We start from the raw sequence: 27,280 nt of genomic DNA, 5'->3' as shown, positions 1-27,280 counted from the left end.
CAATTGAAGAGAGTGAGACAAACAGAAAAGGAAGAAACGGAAAGGGAATGTAATGGATAACTGAAGCCAATTAATATTCAGATTTAAGAGGGTAAAATTTCCAATCTGACAGTTGCAAAAACAATGGTAATTCCCTCAAATGTTGAATGCAGAAGAAAAATGGAACCTACAACTCTATAGTATATCTAGTTATATAACCAACCGCTTACAACACTAAAATAGTAAACAGAATCTGCCTCTCACAAAATTCATACACAATTGCAAATAACGAACATACAATGGTGTTTTCTCAACTTTTCAGTACGACTGTTCTTCATAGTATCTTTTTGTTAAAAAAATTGCTCCATTAAGTTGGGTTATGGAAAAACCCTGCATTAGGTAATTCACAAGTCAGTATAGTATGATTGTTATTGATACTGTATAAATGACACATTTGAAAACAATTTCGTTTACCTGATGACATACATCAGAATCTCACTCCAAAAGCGATTAACCAAATTGTCCATATCATTACTCTAACTACCTATTTTTTTTCTTTCATCCACTCAACAAAATTGTCTATGATCAAAGGCCAAGCTTCATTCGCATCATAATTGTCCAAATCTGGAAAATTAATCTGCAAAACAATAAACCAGCTATAACAAAAGAGAGGACTCTGAGGAATGATAGCAGAAATAATCACGTACCTCCTTGCAAAAACGAAGAAAATTTGTCCACTGGTCCAAGTTTATCACCTTGTAATCACTCTGGATCTGTTAGAATTATAGATTATCAGGGATTAATCAAGATAAAAAAAGATTTGTTCACACTACAGTTAGCAGATTACAGCAGAGGATACCTTTAAATACTCAATTAATGAGTCGACCATCGAACGGAATTTGGGACGAAGCACTATATTTAACAATTCGCATATGCTCTCAATCTCAACACTTTTTTGCTTCTCTTCTAAGATCATTTATGACAAAATTAATCAAGTGTAACAGTAAAAAAGAAAACCAATGCATTGAATAAAAAGCTCATCCAAAACTCACCTGTTAGGCAATATCGAAATGCAAAAGAATAGAAATCCTTGAAACTTTCCTCTGTGGCCACCTATATGTGAAAAATCAGTTTCTAGTAGCCAGCGTATTAAATAAAGTATAAAACCATACCTCTTTCTCCAATTCTGGAAGTGCTTTCTTCAATTTGCTGAGAGAATACGTCTGAAGAGCCTTCAAACCTGTCCGCCACTCTTCCTGATAAAGAAGTTTAATGGATCATGAGATGTCAGACAAATAGGGAAGAAAAATCATGAAAGACTACAATTTAATAACCTCAACTAGCTAGATATAAAATGACAGTAGCAGTGTCTTACATATGCCAATACAATATGATTCATGAACATGAATGTTGTGAATGCATTTACTTTTAAAGACAAAAACTATCTTTATTATTGATCTTACTAACATATTAACTGCAATTTCATCATGTTATGTACCTGGGTAAAATAACCTTGCTGTTTCGCTTTCATTTTCCTTGAAACAAAGAGAGAACACAAAAGATTAGGCAGAGACCTACAAGTAATTCGTAACTCGCATATGAACACTAAAACGGCATATGTACCAAGCGAGGATCAGGATCCGGACATCAGTATATTCCAGTTTCAAATCTGAACACAAAGCCTCAATTCCTTCAGGGCTGTTGAAAAACATAACAACATTAAAAGTTTGCCTACCTGTTAAATACATGTTTCTATCATATAAAAGGTAACAAGAGGGAAAAATTATTCTAAGACCAATTATCCTCTCATTATGTGAATTCATAACCATTTATTGACTTCTGAAACTATCAGATGGTTTTTTCAAAATGCTGCTAAGTGCTAAGTGCTATACAGTTCCCAGTAACTAGAACAATAAGATAAAATACAGTTCCCACAAAACCAAGTGAATTTTCAGCGAAAAGAAAAAAACTCAATGTAGGATCAATGGTGAAATTTTTTTTTTAAAAATTTAGAAGGAAAACTTACTCAATCATGTCCGAAGTTCTGTTCGCGTATGAATCAAATAAGCTATCTATTTGTTTGATCTCCTTCGATTTGACCTTACCTGAGATTCAGTAAAATTTGGATCATAGGATTAGAATAGAAACTAGGCGGACGATGTATGGTAACAGTACGGGACATCAATCAAATAGACTAAACAAAATTGAAAAATGGACTACAAACGCAGTAAGAATCTTCCAATGACTAAAAGACACCAAACTATTCCTGCCATGCTTTTTTTCAGAAGTATCAAGTTAAGCACACGAGACATTATTAATTATTAATTTAAATGCTGAAATTATTATCAAAGTCAGGCCCTAAATATTAGGCGCACTCTTGCTTGTTTAAACCACAATTACAAACTGCTACTTTAATACTTAATAAAAAGTGACTTTCTTTGTTAACATTTTCGGAAAAGTGCAATTTAGTTTCAACGTACAAAATTGGTATATCTTTAATCTTAACATTCCCAAACAATATCAGTTTTACCAATACGCTATCGAAAATTTAAAAAAAATTGATTTGACTTTTATTTAACACATACATACATCAATTATATCTAAGATATGCTTAGTATGTTACTAACTCAACTGCAAAAAGATATGTTAGTATATAAGTGTGACATACAAGTTCCTCACAAAAAAAAGTTTATCAATATGTCTAAAATGTTTAATGTGTTACTAATATAGTTACAAATAGTCAATCAAAAATTTACGAAACCGCTTTCATTTATCGACACGCTTTCATTTATCGACAGACTTGTTTGAAATACCTAATATGACAATCAAATAAATGTCAAATCAATCCATTCAAAGTATTCATTACATATAGGTAAAATTGATCTTAGTTGGAAATATTAGAGTTAAATTCACATAGTTTAATAAAAAAAAGGCTAAATTTGTAATTTTCCGAAAACTTTAGGAACAAATTTAATACTTATTCTTAAATATATTCTCATACAAAAATAAAATAAAAAATCGATACCTGACTTTCTTTTTGTAAAAGCAGAATTTAGATACTTTCCTGAGTATTATATTTTTTAGCAACGCCATTACTTGGTTAATATTTAATCATTTTTAATATATTCAACGAATATCTTATATACAAATAAATAAAGGTGGAGGGACAGAACAGAACCACTCCCTGGGGTGTGCCAGCACCATGTGCCCAGAGGCAAAGGTTCAAGCTAAAAGTCTCATTTTATAAATTATGTTATTTCGCTCAAAATTGCTCCTTTGTACTATTATTTGACCATTTCTTACGTACATTTTATCCAAAAATGAGGTAAATTTGGACCTTAATTAAGTAATTGTTGTAAATAATTATAATTAATTAATATGGAAAGTAATATATTATAAAAATAAAAATAGAAGGAAAAGGAAAATAATGAAGCAAAATCAGAGGGTACTTTTCAAAGACAGTGGCCTTTCAAAAGGGATGGCGCGATTTTTACATAAATCAGCCAATGCGTTCCCCTTGGAAGATTATCGAATCTCAATTAATCAATCTTTCTTTTTCATCTTGAATATAAACTTTCCTATCAATAAGCTCACATTAAGCATCAGAATTCTTTATATTCTCAATAGCTGAATGAACTCTCTATCTCTCACTCGGCAAAGGAAAATTGAAAGTTAATAAAGGGAGAACAATGAATGAGATTGTGATTGAGCGATGAAAAAAGGGATTGTACAATCGTACCAGGACGAGAGTCAGACGATGATGTGACGGAGGAGGAGTTCAGTGGGGCCGCTTTTCTCTTGGATGCGCGAGGCATTTTCTGCTCTTTCGTTAAACGACGACGATAAACCACAGCCGTGGGATTTGACGACTGCAGCCTTGATTAAGTCAACAATCCTAAACCCTAAAATCTGAAATGATGGGAAATGATTTTTTATAGAATTGTTTTTGTACTATGATCTAAGAATAAAAGTTACGAAAGAGGTAGATCGAGTTTTCTTTTCTACTCCTTATAGACGATGTTTTCAGTGTCTGCCTGCCTTGCTCAGATTGAAGTTTTATCGCCACTCTCCCCCGTGCGCGTGGATATGTGCGTTTTTTTAGATTAAAAAAAAAATAAAACCCAGGCTAATTTTTGAAATTTGAAATTTATTAAAATTTGAGATAAAAGCTATGTTTACTTTGTTTTTTACAAATTACCATTTGATGATTAATCCAATGGTGAAATTGTGTTTTCATCATTGGATTAATTTTATACTCCATCATCCAATAGTGAAAATACACCAAGTAATGGTACTTTGTCAAAAACAAAGTAACCATAGAAGCCACCTAAAATTTGATATAAATAAAAATAGATAAATAATTCTAAGGTCCCTGCCTTCTACATAAAAAAATGTGAACTGCTATTTACCGCTTCTAATTATTAATCACCGTCCTCTTTGAACATTTATGCCCTTCTTATAATTTATACCCAAAATTTAGAAATCTTTCAAATCCTCTCAATGTTTTTTGGTTTTTTAAAAACCCGAACTAAAACATCATGGCACCAAAACACGGGATGGAAAAAGACTTGATTATCTTCCGATAAGTTTATTTTTTCAAATTTATTCGAAAACACGAGTTCTGTCTCCGAAATCGGATACGGAACTCGTTGAATTTTACCTGAACGGGTGCGTCACCCGTTCGGCACCTACGAAAAACGGATGAACTACCTGTTTTCCCTAAGGCTGAAACAGGATCGCCGCTCGTTTTGCCCTAGGATGGAACGGTGCGGCGCACCCGTTTCATCCTTAGGGGAAACGGGATGGCGCACCCGTTCCTACTTTAGGGAAAACCGGAACGGTGCTCGTTCTCCCTAGTTAGAGAAAGGATGGCGCAACCGTTTGGCCCTAGGGCCAAATGGTGCGCCACACTCGTCCCACCCTAGGACTAAACGGTTGCGGTGCACCAGTTGAACCTAGGGTCGACTGGTGCGCCGCACCCATTTGGACCTAGGGACAAGTGATGTGAATCACTCGCCCAGACCAATTTAGGGTATTTTTATTTATTTTTTAAAAAAAAATAGTGTTGGGGCGCCCGTTGGCGGATCCGAAATAGTAAAAAAACCGAAAACGTTGAATTGAAGTTTGGAAATAATATGTTGGTAATTTGTCATTATTAATGTAAAAAGTATATTTTAGATAGATAACTTATTAGAGATTGGATATGTAGTTAATTACTTTCCTTGTTAATTTACAGACTGACATTACTGACGGTGGTTCTGGACACCGGCATACATCCAGCCGTGTTGTTACTGCCTCCGCTCGGAGGTATCGGACAGAGCAGAGATTGATAGGGGACGCCTAGAGGGCACACACTACACACGCTGCGCGTGTTGGACGTCAAGAGGAGGCTGATGATTTAGAGATGGACGTAGATTACTCTATGCCTCCTTTGAGTGTTGATACTGTCCCAGTACCCCCTGGCATAGTAACGAGGGGTCGAGACTGGTGTTTTTCTGCTGCAGGGTCGTCTTCTGGTAAGAAATTTAAATTTACATTATATATTTATTCTTGTATTAGCTAAATTTAGTTATTATTATGTGATTTACTTCTGATCCAAATGTAATTCGTGTACTATAATTTTAGGTAGCAACAAACGTTCTAGGACGACTGGATCGTGAAGGCCCCGGTCCCCGGGGGTCCAATTCATGGTACTGTGATCCCAAGCTTATTGGGACATATTGCATCTACTATTTGGAGCGGATAGGATAGGGGCGTCTTTAGGTGCCATACCAGATCAGTTTATTGCAGGAGGCTGGTGTCATGGTATAGTGGTGCTTTCGAGGAGCTCTAGTCACGTATAGAGTCATCTAGGTTGGCTCATCTTCCAGCTATCATGTATGGCCACATCGATACGCCTCTGATTATGGCTTTTGCAGAGCGATGGCAGTCAGACACGTCATCATTTCACATGCCTTTCGGTGAGATGAGCATTCTGTTGCATGACGTATGGTAGATTCTGCGTATTCCCATAGATGGGGCCATGGTGACTGTTGAGCAGGGTCCGCAAGAGCTGCAATCATGCGTCATAGACTTATTCGGGCTGACTCGGACTGAGCTGCAGGTTGGTCACTATGTATCCGATGGAGTACGGACGGCTTCCGTCACGAACTTATATCGAGGAGATCGGATTCCTAATACCTAGGCGAGAGTTTGGACGTGGCTGATGTTCGGTTCCACCTTGTTCGTAGACAAGAGTGGTGACCGCATCCAACCTGTCTGCCTACTGGAGATGCAGGACTCGGCAGCTGACGCGTTTGGATTCTCATGGGGCTCGGCTACACTAGCATATCTATATCGCCATTTAGGTATTGCTAGTAGAGGATACTGCGGGCAGATCACGGGTTGTCTGACACTTCTTGAGACATGGATTTACGAGTACTTCCATGTGGCCATTTATCGCATTAGAGAAGACTGATGATCGGCTGAGATCATATCGAGTCCGAATTGATAGATTGACAACGGATGAGGTACAATTTCCATTTAATTACAAAAATAGTGCAATTAAAATATTTTGATTTACTTGTATGTTAATTTAGTTGTATATATGTGTAGGTGATGTGGATGTTATATGGTCCTGATGCCATTACGGGTACCCCGAGGACGACATACGTTGGATGGATACGATACCGGGATGTGATCGAGCCTTACATGCCGGGGAGAGTCCTTCACCAGCTGGGTTATGTGCAGACCATCCCTATACCGATATTGAGGCCTTCCAAGTCCGTACGTCCCTGATCTAGCTTGAGGTATCAGGTAGACGTACCAGCTGTGATGGTGCAGGATTGTTAGGACTCGTTTCCCGAGGCGGTGGTGCTTACATTATCTCAGTTCACTCCGGCTCAAACTCCGTCGGCCTGTGTTGATCAGTACATGCATTGGTACACCCATCATTCATATCCTCATCTCTTGCAGGAGATTACTGCACCTGCACCGACTGTTCATACCCGATCGAACAGTGAGATTGTAAGTGATTATGATTTTAAACTATTGATTTACAAATATGAAAGGATATTTATTACGTCTTTGTTTTTTCTTTTGTCAGTGGGTTAGTCGGTTATCTAACTGGGGGTAAGATGTGTTGGAAGCGCTGAGAAGGCATGATGAGGAGGAGGCGGCTCAGCACACACAAGAGTTAGAGCATATTATGGGTGCTTGGCATTTGGCCAAGTGATTTGGGAGTGTATTTTAGCTTTTTTTTATTATATTTGTATGGATTATATTTTACACTACTGATTTCTAATCCTTATTTATGTATTTATTATTTATGAAACATTACTGAACATAACTGAAACGTAACTGTGTCATTCCAGAACATTACAGAACTCAAACAGTATCAACCTGTAACATTACTGAACATAACTGAAACGTAGCTGAAATATTCCAGAACATTACAGAGCTCAAACATTAATCACTTGTAACATTACTGAATATAATTGAAATGTAACTGAATCATTTCAGAATATTACAGAACTCAAACAGTACCAACCTATAACATAACTGAAATGTAACTGTATCGTTCCAGAACATTATAGAACTCAACCATTAATCACCTGTAAGATTATTGAATATAACTAAAATGTAACTGAATCATTTCAGAATATTACAGAACTCAAACAGTATCAACTTGTAACATTACTGAATATAACTAAAACATAACTGAATTATTCCAGAACATTACAGAACTCAAACAGTATCAACATGTAAGATAACTGAACATAACTGAAACGTAACCGTATCATTCCAGAACATTACAGAACTCAAACATTAATCACTTGTAACATTACTGAGCATAACTGAAACATAACTGAATCATTCTAGAACATTACAAAACTCAAACATTAATCACTTGTAACATAAAGTCTAACAAAAACATATTAACAATACAACTAATAGCCCCACTGAAACATAAAGTCTAACAAATACACAATAACAATACAACTAATAGCCCCTAATGTTTGCCAATTTGTTCCATTGTGCTCTCCGACCATCATACAAGCGCTCCCACCCTTCAACGATTCGATGACAAAAACGGTACCAGTATGACAATATAGGGGGTACCGGAAAATCGCTAGCTAAATTAAACGAATATAGTGTGGGTAGTTAGTCCCTAAATCAGCTATAACTATCTCCCGTTCTGGTCTTGTAGCAGCTGAGGCGGCATACAATGGTAAAACAGTACCAGAAAAAATAAATGTCTACCCACCCGCGTAACCGAAAAACATTACCGCAGCATTATACAATATAGTAATCGGATACAAGTCGTCCCAAACAAGCATCCAATGTTCCAGGGTACAACATACACCGTCCCAACTAATCCTACTAATTGATAAATCAATCGTCAATATATACATTTTCATACAGTTCACGATTAGCAATTATTTCATTTCCAATGATGTGCCTAACTACATGCCACCATTCTTCGCTACCAAAAATATAATATGCAACGATACGGAACCCACAATCGCCATCACCTATGACATCAACATATGATTCGACGTAGGGCTTAATTATTTCGACTATTTTATCAGAATGTAAAGGATCACAAATGTCAACCGTATTTCCATCTGCAGTGAGTGAAATAATATATTGTAAAACTCGCAGGACTTATTTTTGTTAATGAACTAAATATTGCAAAACATTTAGAAAATGAAATTGGGTTTATCAAATAAACATTACCTGTTGAGGCAATATTATGGACCGATGATGATGAGATTTTTCTACCACGACTCCTACGACTTCCACGACTCCGAGACGAACTAGAAGAACGAGCTCGTCCACGACGAGTGTCATTATACTTTGTTGGGGTTTAGTGTCCTATAAACAATTGTTCTAGGATATAAACTTAATGTAAATGAAATGTTCTTTATATCATTTGTTTTAATAAGATATGGTTTCATAACTATATAAAGGCAACCACTTTTAAGAACTAAATAAGTCTAATAAAAGGAAATCTCTAAGTTTGTTTAAAGTGATTATAAAGGGTTCATACAAGCATGAAGTGAGACGAAACTTTATAATAAACTAATAAACTTAAAACCACCCCAAGTCAAGTAATATGTTTAGAAATATGATTGACATATCATTGCTGAGACTTGCCTGTAACAATGTCTTCTGTCGAGACAGAGAGCTGATCTCACAAGCTTCAGATATGCAGATATCTGGACAGTTACATGGATCCGATGAAAGGGAGTTCATTAGGATTGGGGACCGACTTGAGATAACAGGATGGGTAGATTTATCCTTGTCACATGTTCATCTCATTGGTATTAATAGGTATAAGTAATCCTAAGACTCAAAGGAATGTTAATTAGTGATTCTGGATTATGGAATGTGATGCTTTGATCCTGTTGTAACACGATCCATAACAGAGATGACTCTGGGGTGTGAACGGCAGACGTTGGGTATCACATGAAATAATTGCAGGATAGTTATACATTGGATTGAGCATTTGTCACTCCTGATAAATGGGAGATATGTCCAAGGATCGCTTGTGGAAGACTTGACTCTAAATCCTTGCAATGTGATAACTTAAGACTTGAAATGCAGATTTCACTTAACTTATCTAATTGGAGTTAACTCGGCCTGTACAAGTAAAACGAACGTCTCGCTATATGTGACTTGACATTATCCATAGTCATAAGATTCTGTTCAAGGATGTAGTTGATAAGGATCGAATTATACTGTAACTAATACGGAAAGGTCAACGACAGAATCAACCTGTCTTCTTATAGCTCTGGGGGAATGTTTTGGATTTGCCAATCACATTTCGCGTACTCATTCTGTTATGCAAAGATTAAATATAATTCTGAGAAAATTAATTTAATGGTTGCATACGCCTAGAAGCAATAAGAACCTAATGGGTCACACATAAGACTTGGAGCCCAAAAGAGAAACATGTGTTAATTAATTGATGGAAGCCCAACTGAGTCCACTAAGGCCCAGTACATAGGGGGACGATTTTATGTATATAAAATATATAAATAATTAATTTGATTTTTAACAATTCTAATTAGATTATGATTGTGAATTAAATTAATTAAAGGATAAATAAGTTAGGAGGTTTAATGAGATTAAATTGCTTCTATTATTATCCTGTCAAGTTATTATTATTATCTTTATATTTATATATAATTATAGATAATAACTAATAAGAATTTTATTCCGAATTAAATTCTTATTCAGTAACCTAATTCTATCTAACTAGGGTTTAGATACAAGAGAGTATATATACCCCCCTTACATGAGAATTTCGGCCAACCCTAGCTAACCGAAGAGAGAGAATTTCGACACCCCCAGTTGAGGATGAAATAATCCACCGCTTCCTCCCATTTCAATTGATTATTAATCTCTTTCTCTTATCCTTGATCTTGTGTTGATTTATTAGAGGCAATCTACTTTGGTTGCTTTTATACGGTTGAGTTCTAATCATATTTTGAATTGTGTTTTTGTCTTGTGCTCGGGAACTCGGAGTAAGAGTTGTGGGCACTACGATTGCAATGGTAGATAGATCTTCAAAAGGTATTTCTTCTATCCCTCTTTATATAAAATAACGATTAACGGATCTTGGTTAATGGAAAAAGGTTAAAATTTTTATATTTCCGCTGCCAAACGTTAGCCTGTTTTCCTTCAATACTCACAGGCACTCGGCATACGTTTTGTGGATCTACTCCCCTTAGGTCATCCTCGAACGTTAATTTTCACATATGGTTCAATATATTACGCTTGATCTGGGTGCAGTTGATCATGGATAAGTAATGAAATATTCTGCATAAAGGTTGAGTCGCCTTTACCAACCTGGTCAACTAAGGAGTGAAAGTATCTCTGATCCTCCGTCTGATCATTACACTCTACATTTTCATCAGTGTGACCAAACTCAATTAAAAGTGTTTTTCAGAACACATGAACACTCTCAATGCTGATCAGATAGTTAATATTATAAGCTTTTCTGAGCTTGCATGCACATAGGATCTGATGAGAGGTTTGCAATATACAACCGCAATGCACATTCACTTCATTACTCAAACCTCTCATGTGCTCTAACTCATCGCTGAGCAACTGTATATAGTGGTGGGAGACATTAAAGACCAGGTAGTTCAGTGGAAATCCGGAGTACATGACTCTTTTATAAAGCCTTGACTGCTCAAGCATGCATGTACCTGATAAGAAGAAAAACAAACTATCAGTTATAAAACATATTCATAAATGCAAATTAATTAATTGCAGTAGAACAAATTGCAAATGCTAATACCTGATATTAGGTGCTTGAGATTCTATTTGCTTACGAGCCTTCTGTCATACCGTATCGAGGGAGCCAGTGGCAGTATTGATGAGTGTCGAATTCACCAAAAATAAAATACCATTTTAACCATCAATTTGAAATTGAGTCTCAAAAATACCTACAAAACATAAAACAAGGTAAACTTGCACCTAAACAACAAAACTAAAACTAAACCCTAAGGAATTAAGATATAAAAATATGTATAAATATAGACCTATCAGGTATTTAGCCATTGCTTTAAACTCACATGTTCGCTCTCCACTCTACAAGAAGTTGTGTTGCCAAAATGTAGGAAATTCTTCGTCCAAGCAACAACGAACTTCTCCTTATGCACCAACCATGTCTCCTCAATGTAAGAGATAACATTTTGGTACCTACACATCACATCCCTCATCTTGCTCAGATTTATCTCATATTCAGCAATGGTTGGGGACTGTATTATAGTTCTCCATCTTCCATTCTTGAATTTATCGGCATGTATCTTATCATTTCCCATTAGTCTGTAGACTTTATCTTCTACATCCTTATTTATATGCCAGGTGCTTAGCAAGTGTATTGAAATGGAAAAATCTCTTCGATCGGCTTCAACAATCCCAACTCCCTATCACTCACAATAACAGTCGGGTTAAGATCAAACCCTATCAAAATCATCAGCCTCTGCAAGACCCAATGATTGCTCTATTCAGTCTCATCTTTAATTGTCACATAGGCTATCTTAAAGTTGTTACTGTACGGCGTCATCCCAACAAGTTCAACAAATGGCATTTTGTACTTGTTAGTTTCGTACATTGAATCAATGTCGATATACCAGTAGTACATCCTAAATAAATCCACTGAGTCAGGGTGTGCGATAAACATATGCATTATCACACCAGACTCAGGATCAACAAGAGTCCAATTAACATACATGTTCTCGACAGCAATATGGAGGAATTGACTAGCCAGATCTCTACCTTCAAACCCATCATTCCTCAACTTATCCCTGTAATTGTAAACGTATTTAATTGTTAGGTTGTTTGCATGATGCTTTTCTTTAACTGCTGCCAATATGGAACACGGCTTTGCTTGAGCTGAACTCATAGCACGCATAATTATTTTAGATGTGGTACTGAGTCTGCTTATCTGCCGACTTCCCTCTGCATAAACACGTAATGTATGATTGTGCATACTCGTTGGCCCAGCCTTAGCATGTATCTCCCAACCAGAAAGGTCTGCATATTGAAAGGCTCTAATCTGAAATTTACAACGACACGCTTTAGTTTTTCTTCTTCTTCTTAAATCCTCTTCAGGAATTTTCACAAGTCCTCTATAGCATTCACCCCGTGAACATCTCAACAGCTTTTGCTTTCCCCCATGTTTGTGCGAAGATATTATTAGCTCAAACCCATTCTGAATAGCAACATTTTTTTCCCATTCAACAACATCAGAACATGAAAGGGGAAATGGTGTCCGTTATGAAACGACGACTGTAATCAATCCCGTCGGTATACCAATCTTCTAACGGTTTCTGAATATATAAGAAATGCATAACAATTGTTAAAAAAAGCCATTAAAATTATAAATGTAACATTTTAGTGGGTTTCGACACCATTTTAAGAGGGCGGGCAAGACACCCATTTTACTCCAGACATGAACGGGCACCGTACCCGTTTGGCCATAGGGTAAAACGGGTGGCGCACGCTGCCCGTACCATGAGTGGAACGGGTGGCGAACGCGTTTCACCCTGTGGCCGAACGAAAAGTTCATCCATTTGGCCCGTGGGACGGGCAACGTGCGCCATCCGTTCAGGCAAAACACATAGAATTTTTTTCAAAAAATTAAAGATTTCTCAAATTTAGTTAGTTGTAGGATCGAAACATTATCTCGTGTTTGAATTCGTCCACTTCGAGAATGCTCGGATCCATTTTCGTAAAAATCTAATTTCTTGCTCGGGATAGAGAGGATTTTGAGTTTTTGGATATAAAAAATAAAAAGGGAGAAAATATCCAAAAGGGGATGGTAATAAGTAATTTAGGGGCGATATTTAGCAAAACCCATAAAAATTGATAGGTGTACGCAGAAAGAAGCAACTTCAACCAAAAAAAACTAAACTTTAACATATCACCTAAAATATAATACTATTTTATTTTCTATCTTATTTAAATCACTTATGAAAACGTTTAAGAAAAATGTAACTCTAAAATTATACACTATAATCCCACAAATTATTATTTTATATATAATTTATTAATCATAAATATTATCATAAAATTGATAAGCAACTAAATCAATTTTTATATTAGAAAGAAAAAAGATGCCCAATGGATGTCAAAAATAACAACATTACCATAAAAAACTAAACAACCCTTATTACTTCAATGTAATACACTCTTCCAATCACCTAAACCTTGGTGTATATTAGATTTTACCTCTATAGTTATCTATTTATAGTTAGGCTAAACCTAAACTCTGATCTTAATTCTAACAGATCAGGTTACAAACAGTTCATAACTAGGTCAGTAAATAGGTCAGAGTCCGTTTACTCCATTTATTCCAACAAATTCGGTCACTAGGTGAATACATTGTACAATATATTTTTAATTTATATATTAAGTGTGTTGGTCCCTTATAATATGAGTAGGCCTGTCCACGGTCCCGGGTACCCGCCCAGGCCCGTGTCCCTTGGACAATAAAAATTATTCATCGACCCAGCCCGGCCTCGGCCCGCCAAAACCCGCCTATTTTTTGGGCGGGCTTGAGATTAATAAAAATAACACGGGTCGGCCCAGCCGGGCCCGCTTATTAATATTAATTAATAAATATATATTTATATATTAAATATTTATTTTTAAGTATAATATTTATTTTTTTTATAATTAACAATTATATATATATATATATATATTTAGGTGGGCTTATATGGGTTGGGCTCGGGATTTGATTTTTAAGCCCGAGCCCAGCCCGGCCCGAGCCCGCCTAAATTAATTGTGGGCTGGGCTGGGCTTGGGCTGAGCATTTTTACTTAAAAACCCGACTGGCCCGGCCCGAGCCCGGCCCAACCCGGCCCATGGACAGGTCTAAATATGAGAGATAGTTCCTAAGGGGATGGGGGTGGAGGTTAATGGAACTATTACTAGTTTAAAATTTTATCCAAGTAAAACGAGTTCTCATAGTTTCAATAGCAACGTATAGAGGGTGTATTTTAAAAATCAGAAGCAACTTTAGTTGACTAGCAACCAAGATTGTTTCTGTCCTTGGTTCAGAAGGTAGCACCTCAGAGGGGTTTCCGAACTTAGTATGTTTAGAAGCAACTCTGACTAATTTAACTTTGATACTTCCGAAACAAAAAAAGCAAGCAATAATAAAAAGTAAGAGTTAGAAAAATGACACTCAGCAGTTTTATCCTGGTTCGACCTCCTACCTACATCCAGTCCCCGGAATATCCTCTTCCAAGCTTTAATCCACTACTGAGCTCTTTGATGGTATAACACAAACCCTTACAGCAGATATTGAGATATTACAAAGTACCTTCCTCTATAATCTACACTCAACTATCTATCTCTCTGTTTTCTTAATACCAAACAAACAGATGAGCTTCTGAAATATTTTAATCTATTGATGGTTTTGTTCTGGCTCAGAATATAGTGACTGAACTTAGAAATATTACACAGATAAATACAATAATTATGTAAATGACTTTTGCTTTGCTTTGGAACTTCAAGAATGACTCACTCTCTCTCTCAATTTCAGCGTTAAAGATCAAGTTCCAATGTAGCAAGTGATGGGGCTTTTATAGTGACACTTCAAGGCTTTGGTTATTTCGAATTTCAAAATAACCATTGGAGGGAAACAACTCTCATGTCCCTTTCATCCTCAAAGCCCAGTGTCAACATCCAATAGACTTCCTTCTCTTTTCCGTTAATTTGTTTGTTGTGTCGTGCTTCAAAGCTTGGTCAGAGGCAAACTGATTGTCTAACCAAATCAGGCAAATATTCCAGGTTGACCAGGGGACAAGCTGTGTGCAGCTTTTAAATATTTCCTCATTTGGTAATGCATTGTCAGTTGCACAGAGTCAACGTTTGATCTTGTTTCCTTATGCCTCGATCTTCTGTCTTACGAATTAGTCTTCTTTCCAGGCGTGGCTTTGTGCTTCTGGATCCTTCTAGTTGTTGGGCTGAAGTTGATCCATCGGCCTTTGATCCATCTTGTAAGGCCTTTGATTATTTATTTCAATCTTATACTTAATTCATCAAAACACTTAACAAACACATTATTTCAAATAAATTAACATTTAAATTTAATGTGTTATTAATTATGGAGATATTAATTTCTTTTAATATTTTATCATAATCAAAATTAATGTGGAAATGTGTTTCAACGAAGTGGAGTTCACTCGATCAGTCACCATTAAACCTAGACTGGGGGAGATCAGAATTATTTTAAGGTGAAATTATAATAAGTCTGAATCTAATAGTGACTAATCAAATTTCTTTGATCACTTAATAGGTAAAAACCATTATATATATTCGAAAATGTTTTTAATGATAATATTATAATATTGACACATTTTTATAGAATTTTGTTTTATATAAATATAACTTATATATTCGATAATACTATAAGATTTATAAAATTTTATACATCTGTGCACTAGGACAGAGCAAGACGGACTATGGGAATGTGCCAAAGGCTGCTTTATCAAGGTTGTGATAAGAGGCATCAATCCGGGAAATAGAAGGAAGACCAAACCCTCACTTCAATTCAAAGAATATGTGGAGGGGGAAGTGAGCCTACGGGGTGATCTACAGGGTCGGTTACAATGAGACACTACTTCGATCTTCAAGAAGTTTGCCTTTTACTGGTCTCGAAATCCCATTGCTGGGGAAGTTAATTCTCAGGATTGCCTTTGTCCAGGTGTTGCTGGATCCACGATCAGTTGGTATCCTACTAGTGAATGGTAATCTTTTAGCTCCCTCACTTGCCCCGGGCTCAATCAGGGGTTCATATGCAAAAGCCTGCTATAAGTATAAGTTCTAAAAGAAGCTCGACCAAGTAAAGTAGCTGAATCTCTGCATGGGCATTCAAAGACCAATGTTATTAGGTCAATTTACCAAATTATCTTTGTTCCTTCCAGTTCTATTGTAACTCTGAGATGAGAGCTAAAATGCGAGATTGATTTTCCTTAGAAAAGTGTTACTTAATGGACAATGGACGAGTCAGAGGAATACCGAGGGTTCGAATCCCTCTCCATTCGGGAAGTAAGGATGAGTGGAGAACAAGAAGCTATTACAGAATGTTGGCGGCATATGCTAGACTTTCCACTGATGTCCCCAATGGCATTTCACTAGCAGCCACAAAAGGCGAAGGAAAACTGGATGGGCAAAGAAAGCTGGTACCTAAGAGGTAGGAAGGTCACTAATTAGGACGACTCAAACTATGAATGGCCATTCTTTTTCTTGTATTTGCGAGATGTGAGTGCCTTGCCGAGTCTAGAAGAAAACAATTACCTTTTCTTTTTCTTTCCTTACTTAGTAAAAAAGACCCTTCAAAACTTAAGCCCGAATGCACATACGTAGGGGTTCCCATTCTATTTCATATACTATTATTACGTAAGACCAATTCTCTATATCTGAATATAGGGTAAACCTAATAATACTAGTCGGTCTGGCTAGGGTATAGTTCAGGTTTAGGTCAAAAAGTAGAGTTACGGTTACGAAGCGCCAGTCAACATAATAATACAGGCTAGGGTATAGTTATGGCATGGTTTATGAATCAATGTAAGAGCAGGAGGTTACATAGGTACTATTTTGGTCTCTTTATGCTAACGGGACAAATATCTGCTTTTACCCGTAATTGCTGGCCACATACCTGCCTTGGTGATTGGTACAAATTTATTCTTGGGAGCCTAATAGCTACCTTTTAGCCTTTCCTTTTACCCTTATCTTTTACCTCGTAATCTGCCTCAGAACCTTATTTTTGGCGCCTAGACTTTTAGCTTCCTTGTTTCCCCTAGATTTTTTACTTACTAACGAGCGTAACCTCACTTTTTTTGCTACTCATTCATCTTTTATTAGACTAGAAAAAAAACTAAACTGATTCTATCATTAAGAAGTAGTCTTTCTATTCCATTATAGTTCATCTCACGTTATTCTGTTGCTCCAATGGGATATTATCCCAAGGGCACACCTGGAGCCAAACCACCCGGTATTTCTTTCTTCGAAGTCAGTGTTCTTACGGCAAAGCTGGATGCCCGATCTTGGGTATAGAATCTCATTCCCACTAGATCTACATAAGATATATTGGTATATCTCTTAGAATTGGGTGTGAAAAGGTGTTGTTAATCATTCATATGCGTCGTGCGTTGTGTGGCAGGACACCGGGAGGGAAGAGAGAAATCATCTCGATCTGTCAATCCACTGCCTTCTCTATTCGAGCACCCCATGCCAGCCAAGCCTTGAGCGCGATGGGAATGGAAGGGCTTCTATTTATCTTCCTTTTGTCTTAGATCGGCTCCCGCTTCATTTGGAATAAAGTAGGGGCTCCTATAGGAACTGAATCGCTAGAAAGATCTCTTCTTTCATTTAAACCAAACAAAGCATTGACCCCTATTCTCCCCCCACCAGGATTCTTGATTTTGAGGCAACTATTAATGTAGGCTCGAACTGGGTCCCAGGTAAGAGGTAAAGAATGTTGGGTCCTGGGTAAGATAAGTGAAGCTCAATTCAAAGGCAAAGTAACCTAACCGGTTTCCCGAGATTGAGTAACTATAATAGATCCATTTAGAGACCGGAATCTTGTTATCTAATGGGGAACCGACTTACATGATACTACCACACCTGGACAATCCCATGAAAGCTTTTAGTTGCATGGATGTCCCAAAAGATAGTTGCCCATTATACGGCTCACTCCCCCCTTAGTGCATGCTCGCTCCCTTTTAATGCCATAAGATCTCGTCCTCAAGATTCTTATTAAGCCCAAAATATACCTAAAATATCATATATAAATACATTAAATTTACATTGAAATCGTGCTAATTATATTCATTTAGAATACTTTTACGTCTTTATTTACTTCTTTGATGCAAGATACTTAATTATTTGGTTAAAACCAAAAACGGAGCTAAAACGGAGGAAAAACCTAAATTACGTGCCAAGAATACGTATCAATCAGGAGACCGACTCAAAGAAGACAAGAAGCAGTCGAGATACGGGGAAGAAAGCCCCTATCGCGACTGAGATTTTCAGAATCTCAATCGCGACATACGAACACCAGTCGCCAGAAATTTGAAGTCTTCAGCTCGCCCCTTCACCCCCTGTCGCGACTGAGATTCTCGGAATCTCATATGAGACAGCGAAGAATTCTGCACATATTTCACATGTTTAATTCCAAAAAACGCGTCTGTTTGTTTGGATAAAAGCGACCCTTCACCAGCGGACATGGCCCTTCAATTACAACCCTTCACCAATTATAAATAAGTGATCCATTTCAGAAATCAATGTTGTTGGCTAAGTTAGAAAAGATAGAGAAATCAGAGAGTTATTATGTTGAGTTTCTGATTCAGAAAGAGTTAGAAAGTTAGATTTCATTTCTGTATAAACAAACTTGATGTACACAAGTTGTTATTAGATTAGTTATATACACAGTAGTATTAGTTTAGTTTCAAAGCTTGATCAGAGACAAGTTTTCATTCTGGTAGTGCACTGACCAGTCTCTATTCCAAAGATTCAGCGAGAAGAACTAACGACTGAAGCGCAAAGAGGTCTGACAAGCCTACGGAGTTTGAGGGAAAGATTGACAACCCGGATCTCAAAGTTTTCGTTAAAATGCTATCCATGTTTCTTCTTCTCTGTTAACTTGTGAAGATTCACAATTCACTAATAATATATTTATTTTATTCAATACATTCTTCCTGTTGTTATTTTGATATTGTTCTGACAAAATGATTTTCAAAATGATAAATTGGTGTTTTTATTAAAACGTTTTATACAATCATATTTGTATAGAAACTTTGTTGAACACTTGAAAGAATTAGATTTTACGGATGATATGATCGTGACCGCGACTTATCGGATATAAAATACTAATTTGATTAAGGTAGGAATCTGCTCCGATCCAGAGAGATTTCTACGGTTCAAAGCCATTTAATTGCATAAATTCTTGTATTATTACATGTTCATAATCTTACCAAAATTATAGTTGCTTTTTTTGCTTAATGAAAATAAGTTTTATACCTTCTATTTATTCCAAATACGAAAGCGTATGTCTTGTAATCAAAATCCCAAGACAGAATTGTTCTCTAAGTTCAATATAATATTCTTATCTAATCCTAATTTATCCGAACCAATACAATCAATTAAATGATTTTCTTTAGTTAAACCTAAAGACGTGAATAAAACCGAATTAAATAAGTTTTTAGTTAAAAAGCATTCCCTGTGGGTTCGACATCTTTTATTACTACGAGCGTATACCGTGCACTTGCGGAAATCGCTCAACAATTCTATTCTGATGTGTGGCTTTCCTTAATTCGTTAAGTACAAGGATGGATACCTTACCTTCTATTTTTTTCTTTTTCACTATCCAGGCTGCTGCAGTGGAGATTCCTATTGACAACTTGACTCTGACAGCCTAAAGTGAGGAATGTATGGCAACCAGAGAGTAAATCCTCCGGGGGACTTTGAAATTAAGGACCACTGATGAAGAGTAAATGGGGACCATATGATTGTCATGAATCCATGGCCGGCTTATAAGAGAGGCAACAACTACTTATACTCATCCTCCATCAAAGAACTCGGACCAGGGACAGGTCAAAAGATATAGGATTTGAAAAGTCCGAAGAATATTTAGCAGAAACTATTTTAGCTAATAAGGGAAAACCTCGACGAGTTGAAAGGTAGTTTACCATTTTGTACGAATAGCTAGTCAAATATGAAAAAAAAGTAATCAACTAATCCTTAATTAATTCGCTTACAGTAAACTCTAAATTCGATTTCCCAAATATAGTCCATGTAATTTTATGATATTTTAAAAATCGCATTTTTTTTAAAGATTGTATTGCTATTTTAGGAATTATTTACCATTTTAAGTCTATTTAGGTAAATATCCAAATATATGATCGAACATGCCCATTACAAACGTTGAGTCAAATCTAGACAATAAAGTTTCAAATGGGCCTTGTAAGGTCCATCATTTAGTCGTCCACACATTCTTTTCTACTGACTAAACGACGTAGTAGGCTCTCAAGTTCTATAAAACCATCGATAGTTGCATTCTAGGGTTTTCGTCGCCAGGCTTTCGCATCCGCAGCTTCCTTCCGGACGATCTGATTACAAGCCAAGAAAATGGTATTTCGCACCCCCGTTCTCTCCTCGCTCTGTTTGACTTTAGCTCTTTTGCAGCTTAATATAGCTTTGATATGGTTTGTTTTCTGAGTGTAGCCGTCACATAAGAGTTTCATGATCAAGAAAAAGCTGGCGAAGAAGATGAGGCAGAACAGGCCCATCCCTCACTGGATCCGCTTGAGAACCGATAACACCATCAGGTTTGCATATTTTAGTATTTCTGTATTTATTGGTCGACTTTGGACTCCTATAAATTACTGATTTTGTTTTGTGCTTCTTCTTCTTCAGGTACAATGCAAAGCGCAGGCACTGGCGCCGCACTAAGCTAGGGTTTTGAGTGGAACAATTGGTTTAAGCCCGAACTACTTTTTTTAAGCTTTTGTTTACTTTATTAAGATTGTTTCTGTAAGACCTAAAAATGGAGTTTTCCCTTTTGCAATTCTAAAGGAATTATTTAGATGGGATTTTGATGATATTGTTGTGCAAGTTTCAGGTTATTTTTAATATTTGAAATTATGGTTTAGGTCCTGTTGATGTGTTTTATTATGATTATGCTCTTCATTCTTTTTTTTTTTTTGCATTTAGTGATTAGATTGTGATGTCAACGTTTATGATTCAGAAGCTTATTAATTTCAAATGAAAATGCTATTTTCATTGGCTACCATAAGTAGATTACTTCCCAGTGCTTCGCAATTTACCATATGGTTCTTACATTGTTGTTGCTGTCATATTAGATCCATTCCTGTATCAACTATTCTTTGAAATTCCCGCTAGTTTTTAGCTGAAACTGTATGACATTAGACCTTATGACTTGTGGATGCAATTAAAAGTAATTGCTTAATCTGCTTTTGGAGTTGTGAGCGGTATTAGGGACTGCATTTACATAATCTACTCGATTGTTACATACAGAAATATTTTTCTGAAATTCCATTGATCTTATGTGAACTCTTTGGAAGATCTTTCTGAGTTGTATTTAAATGGTGTTTAGTAGCCAAAAGTGTTCTAATAATAATATAGATTTGCTACGTCGAGATTAAGATTAGATAAAATTATGCCAGTTCATGAAAGCTATTGGTGCTATTATGACCGTTTGTTTGAATTGTTATTTTGTTTAACCTTTTTTGGTGGTTTGGGTAGATTGAGATTGTTTTGCCATGTTATGTTTGGCATGAAATTCTGTAAGCTTAGGTTTAAGCATATTGGCTTTTACAAGATGATGCAGATTCGAGATAAGCTAGTTGATTTTGAAAGTTCTCATGATAGTGTGCAGAAAATTGATACAGCAGTAGATGTAATGCATGAGCTTGTAGCTTATGCATTGCTTCAGTTATTCGTTTGAGTTAATAATAATATTGGTTAAGGACCAATTCGGCTCATAAAGTGGGAGAGTTGGTCCTTTTCTCAACCCTTTATTTGTGAAGGGGTGATGTTATGTGAAAGTAAGATTTGAATACATGAAATTTATGGTTAAAAATCTTAAATATCATTTCTTTAGCTTGGGAATTGTGCTTGCGACTGTCAATTTGACACTATTATACAATTTAAATACAAGTTCTGTGACGTGACATGTTTGAGAAGGTTATCATTTTGTATTGTAAGACATTTGAGAAGGTTATTATTTGTATTGTATTTATGTTATGTATAATCATTGATAATTGTGCAAAACTTTCTTGATCGGAATCCCTTCTATTGGGTTCAGCTGGGACAATCTGATGCTAATGGAAGTTAGATACTCCTAAGCTAGAGTATTTATACATACTTTTGTAACTTTTTAGCATTAATGGTGCTTTAATTGAACGTCATTTAAGTAGATTTATTCTCCTTGAGGAAGATATAAAGGTGCCTTAAGTAGATTCATTACCCTTTGAGACAGATATAAAGGTGCCTTTTGATTGTCTCTGAAACTATCAAGAGATGCATGTTAATCAAGATGAGTTGGCGGATCCTCCTCATCCAATTCCTTTTGTTGTATTTGGTCAATGTGACATCTCAATATGGTTTATGTGGTGTGGCATAGTGTTGTGGGTTCCTTTTCTTTCCATATTAAACATTTGGTGATAAATCCAGATGTTATCAATCATATAACAATGTTGCTTGAATTCCTACCTTGTATCGGAACTGCTCTTGTGAATTTTCTTGTATTGGAACTGCTCTTGTGAATTTTCTTACCACTAGTGGTAATTATCTATTGGACTAGTTCAAGAGAGATGCCATGTTCTTTCATACTTATTTCTATCTTTGAGCTTCTATGGCAAGTGATGTGCTGATTCTTTGTATGTAATGAATGAAAGAGTAAAGTTTGGTAATTGAAAGGTTTAGTTTGGTTCAATTGTATTAGTGAATGGTTAGAAGAACTTGTTTCTCTATCATAATAAAACATTTTCTTCTATTGTGGAATAAAAAGCGGCTACAAATAAAACATCCAACCATCAAGTTTTCTTGGCAATGTGTTTCCATGTGAGGTTTATAGGGGATTAGTTAAATGGGGCTTTAACTTCTACATTAACAGAATTCAAGCGTTTCAAGACTTCTAATTACAAATCTGCAGTAAACGTGTAATGTAAGATAATAAGTTTCATAAAAGCTACACTAATTCTGGGTTTCAGTTCCTAATCTCATTCCCTAATTTAGTATTAGTCCAAGATTTTTAGTAAGCTCTCTAAAAATAATATAAATAATTGACTCTTAGTGATTTAAGAGTGGCTAAGATATATCATCTCCAACAATGCTCATTATATTCACTCCTTATTTATCATTTTATTATTAAAATTATTCTTTATTGTTACATTACCAATAGTGTGAGGAGAGGGACATATCAATAATAAATTATTAATAAAAAATAAAGTTAGTAGGCATTAAGAGGTGGGGAGAGGCTCTCTATTAATAGAGATGATAGAGAACTCTTAGTGATTTGAAGAGCCATTAAGAGGCTGTTAGAGATGAATTTTCATTCTCCCTCCTCAAATTTTAACTTAAGAGCCAATTTAAGAGACTGTTGGAGATGCTCTTAGTTTTTAGCCTCTAAAGTATCAATTTGTTCTTCGTTTTGACTCCACATAGTAATAAGCTCCAAATCAATGGAGGAAATCTCCCTTCCAACTCTCTGGATTCTGGATTTGGGCATCCATAAGCCCCAGCTCACTTTCCCAAACGTAGTCTGCATACATATACTAAACTTGAAAAGACAGATTCTTATGTGCACTAAATAAGAAAGGAACTAGGAAAACAAAAGACTGGTTTCAAGCTTCTAATTTCATACACTGCAGTGAAAAAATTTAACAGCACAAGAAAAATATGTTTCCTAAGTTGATGTCCACATGTAAACCTGGCCACCACCGGTTCCTCCTGCCAGCATTCCGACATTGTAAGGATGTATATCAGATCTGCATGGAATAGCTGAAATGTACGGACTCTCAAGTGTTAAGATTGTTCTTCGTTGGAAGCGAGAGATCACATCAACTCCTCTTTTCATATTGCCGATGAAGATATGAGAGTCATCCCAACCCCATATAGATCTACATACATTAAAATATATAGAATCTGTTAAGATTCACTACTTATTTTGCAATATTCTAACTTCCAGACAAATCATAATACCTTGTAAGTTTCTAATAAACAGGTATAAAAGATTAAAACATTCAAATTGTCGAAACAGAACAGATTGGAAAGAACCATACCTGAAAGAAGAAATCCATCTGCCTGTTTGATTGTAGTGGCATATCAAAGAAATGTCCTCAAAATTAGCACAGTTCAATATACCCACCGTGTCATCTAGACTGGAAAAAACAAAATAATATAAATACAAACCCCAGACATGAGATTAAAGCCTAGAAAACATCTCGTGGCCTGCAACTGATAGCAAAGAAAAACAAATTTACCAGAAGCTAAATGCTCAAGTTACCAGTTCCACATAAATTTTAGATTGGCCTTAACAATTTAAAATATGGAGACGCGTATACAAAAGAAAGGAGAAATACCTTGTTGTTGCAAGAAATGTTCCGGAGGGAGAGAAGTAAGCAGAATGCACGGCCCTTTTATGTTTTACTGTCTTCAGACAGTTGGGTTTATCTGCATTTACACGTCTTAAATCCCAGAGGCAAGCTGTTCCATCCGTTGAACTAGTTACCATAATGTTTGGATTCTGTGAATTGAAATCTATGGAGTTGATTCTGTTTTCATGCAACATCCATTGCGAAGAAATCCTTCCTGTCCTCTCATCCAATATTCTTAATTCTCCAAGACCCTCTCCAAAATATAAGCCATTCTTGTCATTTGGCCGTTGGGACAGACAAAATATAGCATAATCACTGGAGTATACCAGATCAAATACTTCCTTTTCTACATTCATCATACGAACAAAGCCATCATAGCTGCTACTAAAGATCTGCACTTGATTTTAACAGAATTATCAGTTGGAATTATCACTAAATTGCTGCTAGTACTGAATACATTTGAATATCATTGCCAATTAAGAAGTGGGATATGAATCTCCAAAGCTAGATAGTTTATTCGAGAGCAAAACAATTATTTAAAACACTGCAAGAATTCTGTTCCTTGATCTACTTCTGATAGCCAATTTATGGGATAAAAGTACGAAGTTTAACCTAAGCTGGCAGAATTTGAGAAATAACATTTTTAGCCAAATCTCATCTTGAACTTAGCACACTTGTCCAAATTACACCCTGGACTTAACACAATTGGCCAAATTCCACTCCAAACTTGGTACATTTAAATAAAAATAATTTACTTTTCTACGGCTGCCAAGTATAGGTTATATCTGTACTTTTGTCTGCCATTTTTGTCAATAAAATTACGAACTTCCTAGTCTAATCATTGAACATCAACAAACTCAAAGCCAACAAAGGTACCAAATGAGATGGTTTAAATAATTAGTAAACCACAACTAAATTCTCAGCAAATAACTTCAAAACTCAAAGATGATTCACATAATGCTAGCACATGTTGTAAAAGAACTGTAATATGGAATTAAGAACCGTCATTATGGATTAGTCCATTCCAATTCCCAAGGAGCATATAAAGGAGAACGTATTTAATTCTTACCTTATTTAATTGCACATAGTAGTCTATGAGATCTCACATTTAAGATTTAGAAAGTTGACATTTTTAAATTACTGTGAGGAAAAGTAAAATCATTCAGCATGGAATATGAAATCAAAAGTACCTTGGACAAACAAGATTGCTGAAACAAAATCTGTGAAATGGGAGCAGTGTGCGGATGATACAAATATATGCCATCTCCCTCCTCATCCAAACTATCCGGTTTCCAAAATGCAACATTTCCCATCTTGTTCCCTGCTGCAATCATCTTCACGTCATTACAAGGCAAAAATTTCACTACCATTATTCTTCCTGGCATAATTCGAGCTATATTCTCAGGTTTCAATTTCATCGACCATAAATCAACACAACTTTCCACTTCCTTCTTCTCTATCTTAATTTCACGTTCAAAGGACTCCTTTTTCACCGAAGTATGCAAAATCTCATCACTTTGCTCCATCTTTACAGGCTCACATCTATCAACCAGGGGTTTCTTTTGGAGAGACAGAATTGTGTCAATTAGCGGTCGATCAGACCCAGTTCCACAATAAGCATCGCTCATACTAAACGGACCCATAACAGGTGGCGAGGGTTTCTCTACACTGCTAGGCATCTGAATTTTATTAGGAGTCTCGAGACTCTCCCCATCTTCAGGCGGCATTCCTCGCGAACGTAGTGACCGCCTAATAACAATCTGTGAGTCCGGTTTGGGTTTTTTCTTCTCAGGACTGACTTTAAAGGACTTAAATGATTCAACCCTGCCATCAAGTACATATACGAATACATCTGAACATCAGCAAGCCAAGAAATACGATAAAAATAATAGATGAAGAAATTAAGAGAGAGAGAAAGAGGGGGGGACCTATGGCGTTTAGAAGATGCAGAGAGTTGGGAAGCTTTGGAGCAGATTTTGAGGGCTGCCAACATTTCGTCATTCCGGCGAATGTTGTCGAGCCTTTTCCTTTCATATTCTGTTAGCTTACTGGGCGCCATTGAAACCCTAAAGAAATTGCAGAGGAATGGATATAGAAACCTGTGAAGAGAAGCGGTGGAATTTGATTTGGGGATAAATTTTCCTCTTCCTTTTTCATGATAAATGGCGGTAAAACTAGTTTTGGCGCGCATTACATTGTAGGCCTACGTGGCGGCTTCTTAACCTTTTGTTTGCACAGTTAACCATTTTCATTTAAAGGCTTGAACAATTTTAAAATCAAAACTTTAGTAGTACTGCTTCGTAAATAGATGTAATGGAGTCTTGATCTTTTCCTAATCTGTGACTTAATCTGTGCTTGATTTTCTCAAAGATTAAAGCACATTATTGGAGTACTATTACAAATTATGAGAAGGTTTTGAACAAAAGTTGGAGCAAGAGATGAAAAGGTACCAAGAAATCTTAGAAGCATAGAAATTGAGTAACTCATCATGTCAAGAAGATCTAATTATTTCTCCACAATAATCATCATCGATTTCTCATCCATTACATTATTAAGTGGTAAACGTTAATTTTCAATGGATAGTGAACTTGCTAGTGAGAAGTTGGATGGTTGTGTGGTTGAAAATGTTCTAAATTTTCAGCTTGAGTTATTGGATGATGAGATTGTAAATA

General features: G+C 36.2%; 3 protein-coding genes across 4 annotated transcripts; 1 reads left to right on the top strand and 2 right to left on the bottom strand.

Moving 5' to 3' along the window:
- Window positions 1-46: 46 nt before the first annotated feature.
- On the bottom strand, window positions 47-4,007 carry LOC136202888 (uncharacterized). Of its 2 annotated transcripts, none has more exons than XM_065993852.1 (10): window positions 3,719-4,007; window positions 2,006-2,084; window positions 1,603-1,677; window positions 1,478-1,514; window positions 1,152-1,235; window positions 1,032-1,092; window positions 839-945; window positions 687-752; window positions 454-603; window positions 47-369 (listed from the first exon to the last, which is right to left on the bottom strand). In XM_065993852.1, the coding sequence occupies exons 1-9, from the start codon at window positions 3,792-3,794 to the stop codon at window positions 565-567; spliced, it is 624 nt and encodes a 207-aa protein (XP_065849924.1). In that variant the 5' UTR covers window positions 3,795-4,007; the 3' UTR covers window positions 47-369; window positions 454-564. The 2 variants fall into 2 exon arrangements, with proteins under 2 accessions (XP_065849924.1, XP_065849923.1); XM_065993851.1 differs by having other exon boundaries at window positions 48-369; window positions 454-616; window positions 3,719-4,003.
- Window positions 4,008-20,482: 16,475 nt separating this feature from the next.
- On the top strand, window positions 20,483-21,144 carry LOC136202184 (large ribosomal subunit protein eL39z/eL39x-like). Its single transcript, XM_065992684.1, has 3 exons — window positions 20,483-20,619; window positions 20,713-20,816; window positions 20,905-21,144. Exons 1-3 carry the CDS (start codon window positions 20,617-20,619, stop codon window positions 20,951-20,953), a joined length of 156 nt encoding a protein of 51 aa, XP_065848756.1. The 5' UTR covers window positions 20,483-20,616; the 3' UTR covers window positions 20,954-21,144.
- Window positions 21,145-23,787: 2,643 nt separating this feature from the next.
- Window positions 23,788-26,753, bottom strand: LOC136202015 (uncharacterized). The gene is made up of 5 exons (XM_065992456.1): window positions 26,537-26,753; window positions 25,799-26,432; window positions 24,594-25,000; window positions 24,294-24,392; window positions 23,788-24,131 (listed from the first exon to the last, which is right to left on the bottom strand). Exons 1-5 carry the CDS (start codon window positions 26,665-26,667, stop codon window positions 23,918-23,920), a joined length of 1,485 nt encoding a protein of 494 aa, XP_065848528.1. The 5' UTR covers window positions 26,668-26,753; the 3' UTR covers window positions 23,788-23,917.
- Between the last annotated feature and the right edge of the window lie 527 nt (window positions 26,754-27,280).

Source organism: Euphorbia lathyris, chromosome 8 (assembly GCF_963576675.1).
Source record: "Euphorbia lathyris chromosome 8, ddEupLath1.1, whole genome shotgun sequence".
Taxonomy (NCBI): Eukaryota; Viridiplantae; Streptophyta; class Magnoliopsida; order Malpighiales; family Euphorbiaceae; genus Euphorbia; species Euphorbia lathyris.
This window is presented reverse-complemented; position numbering and strand designations above follow the sequence as displayed.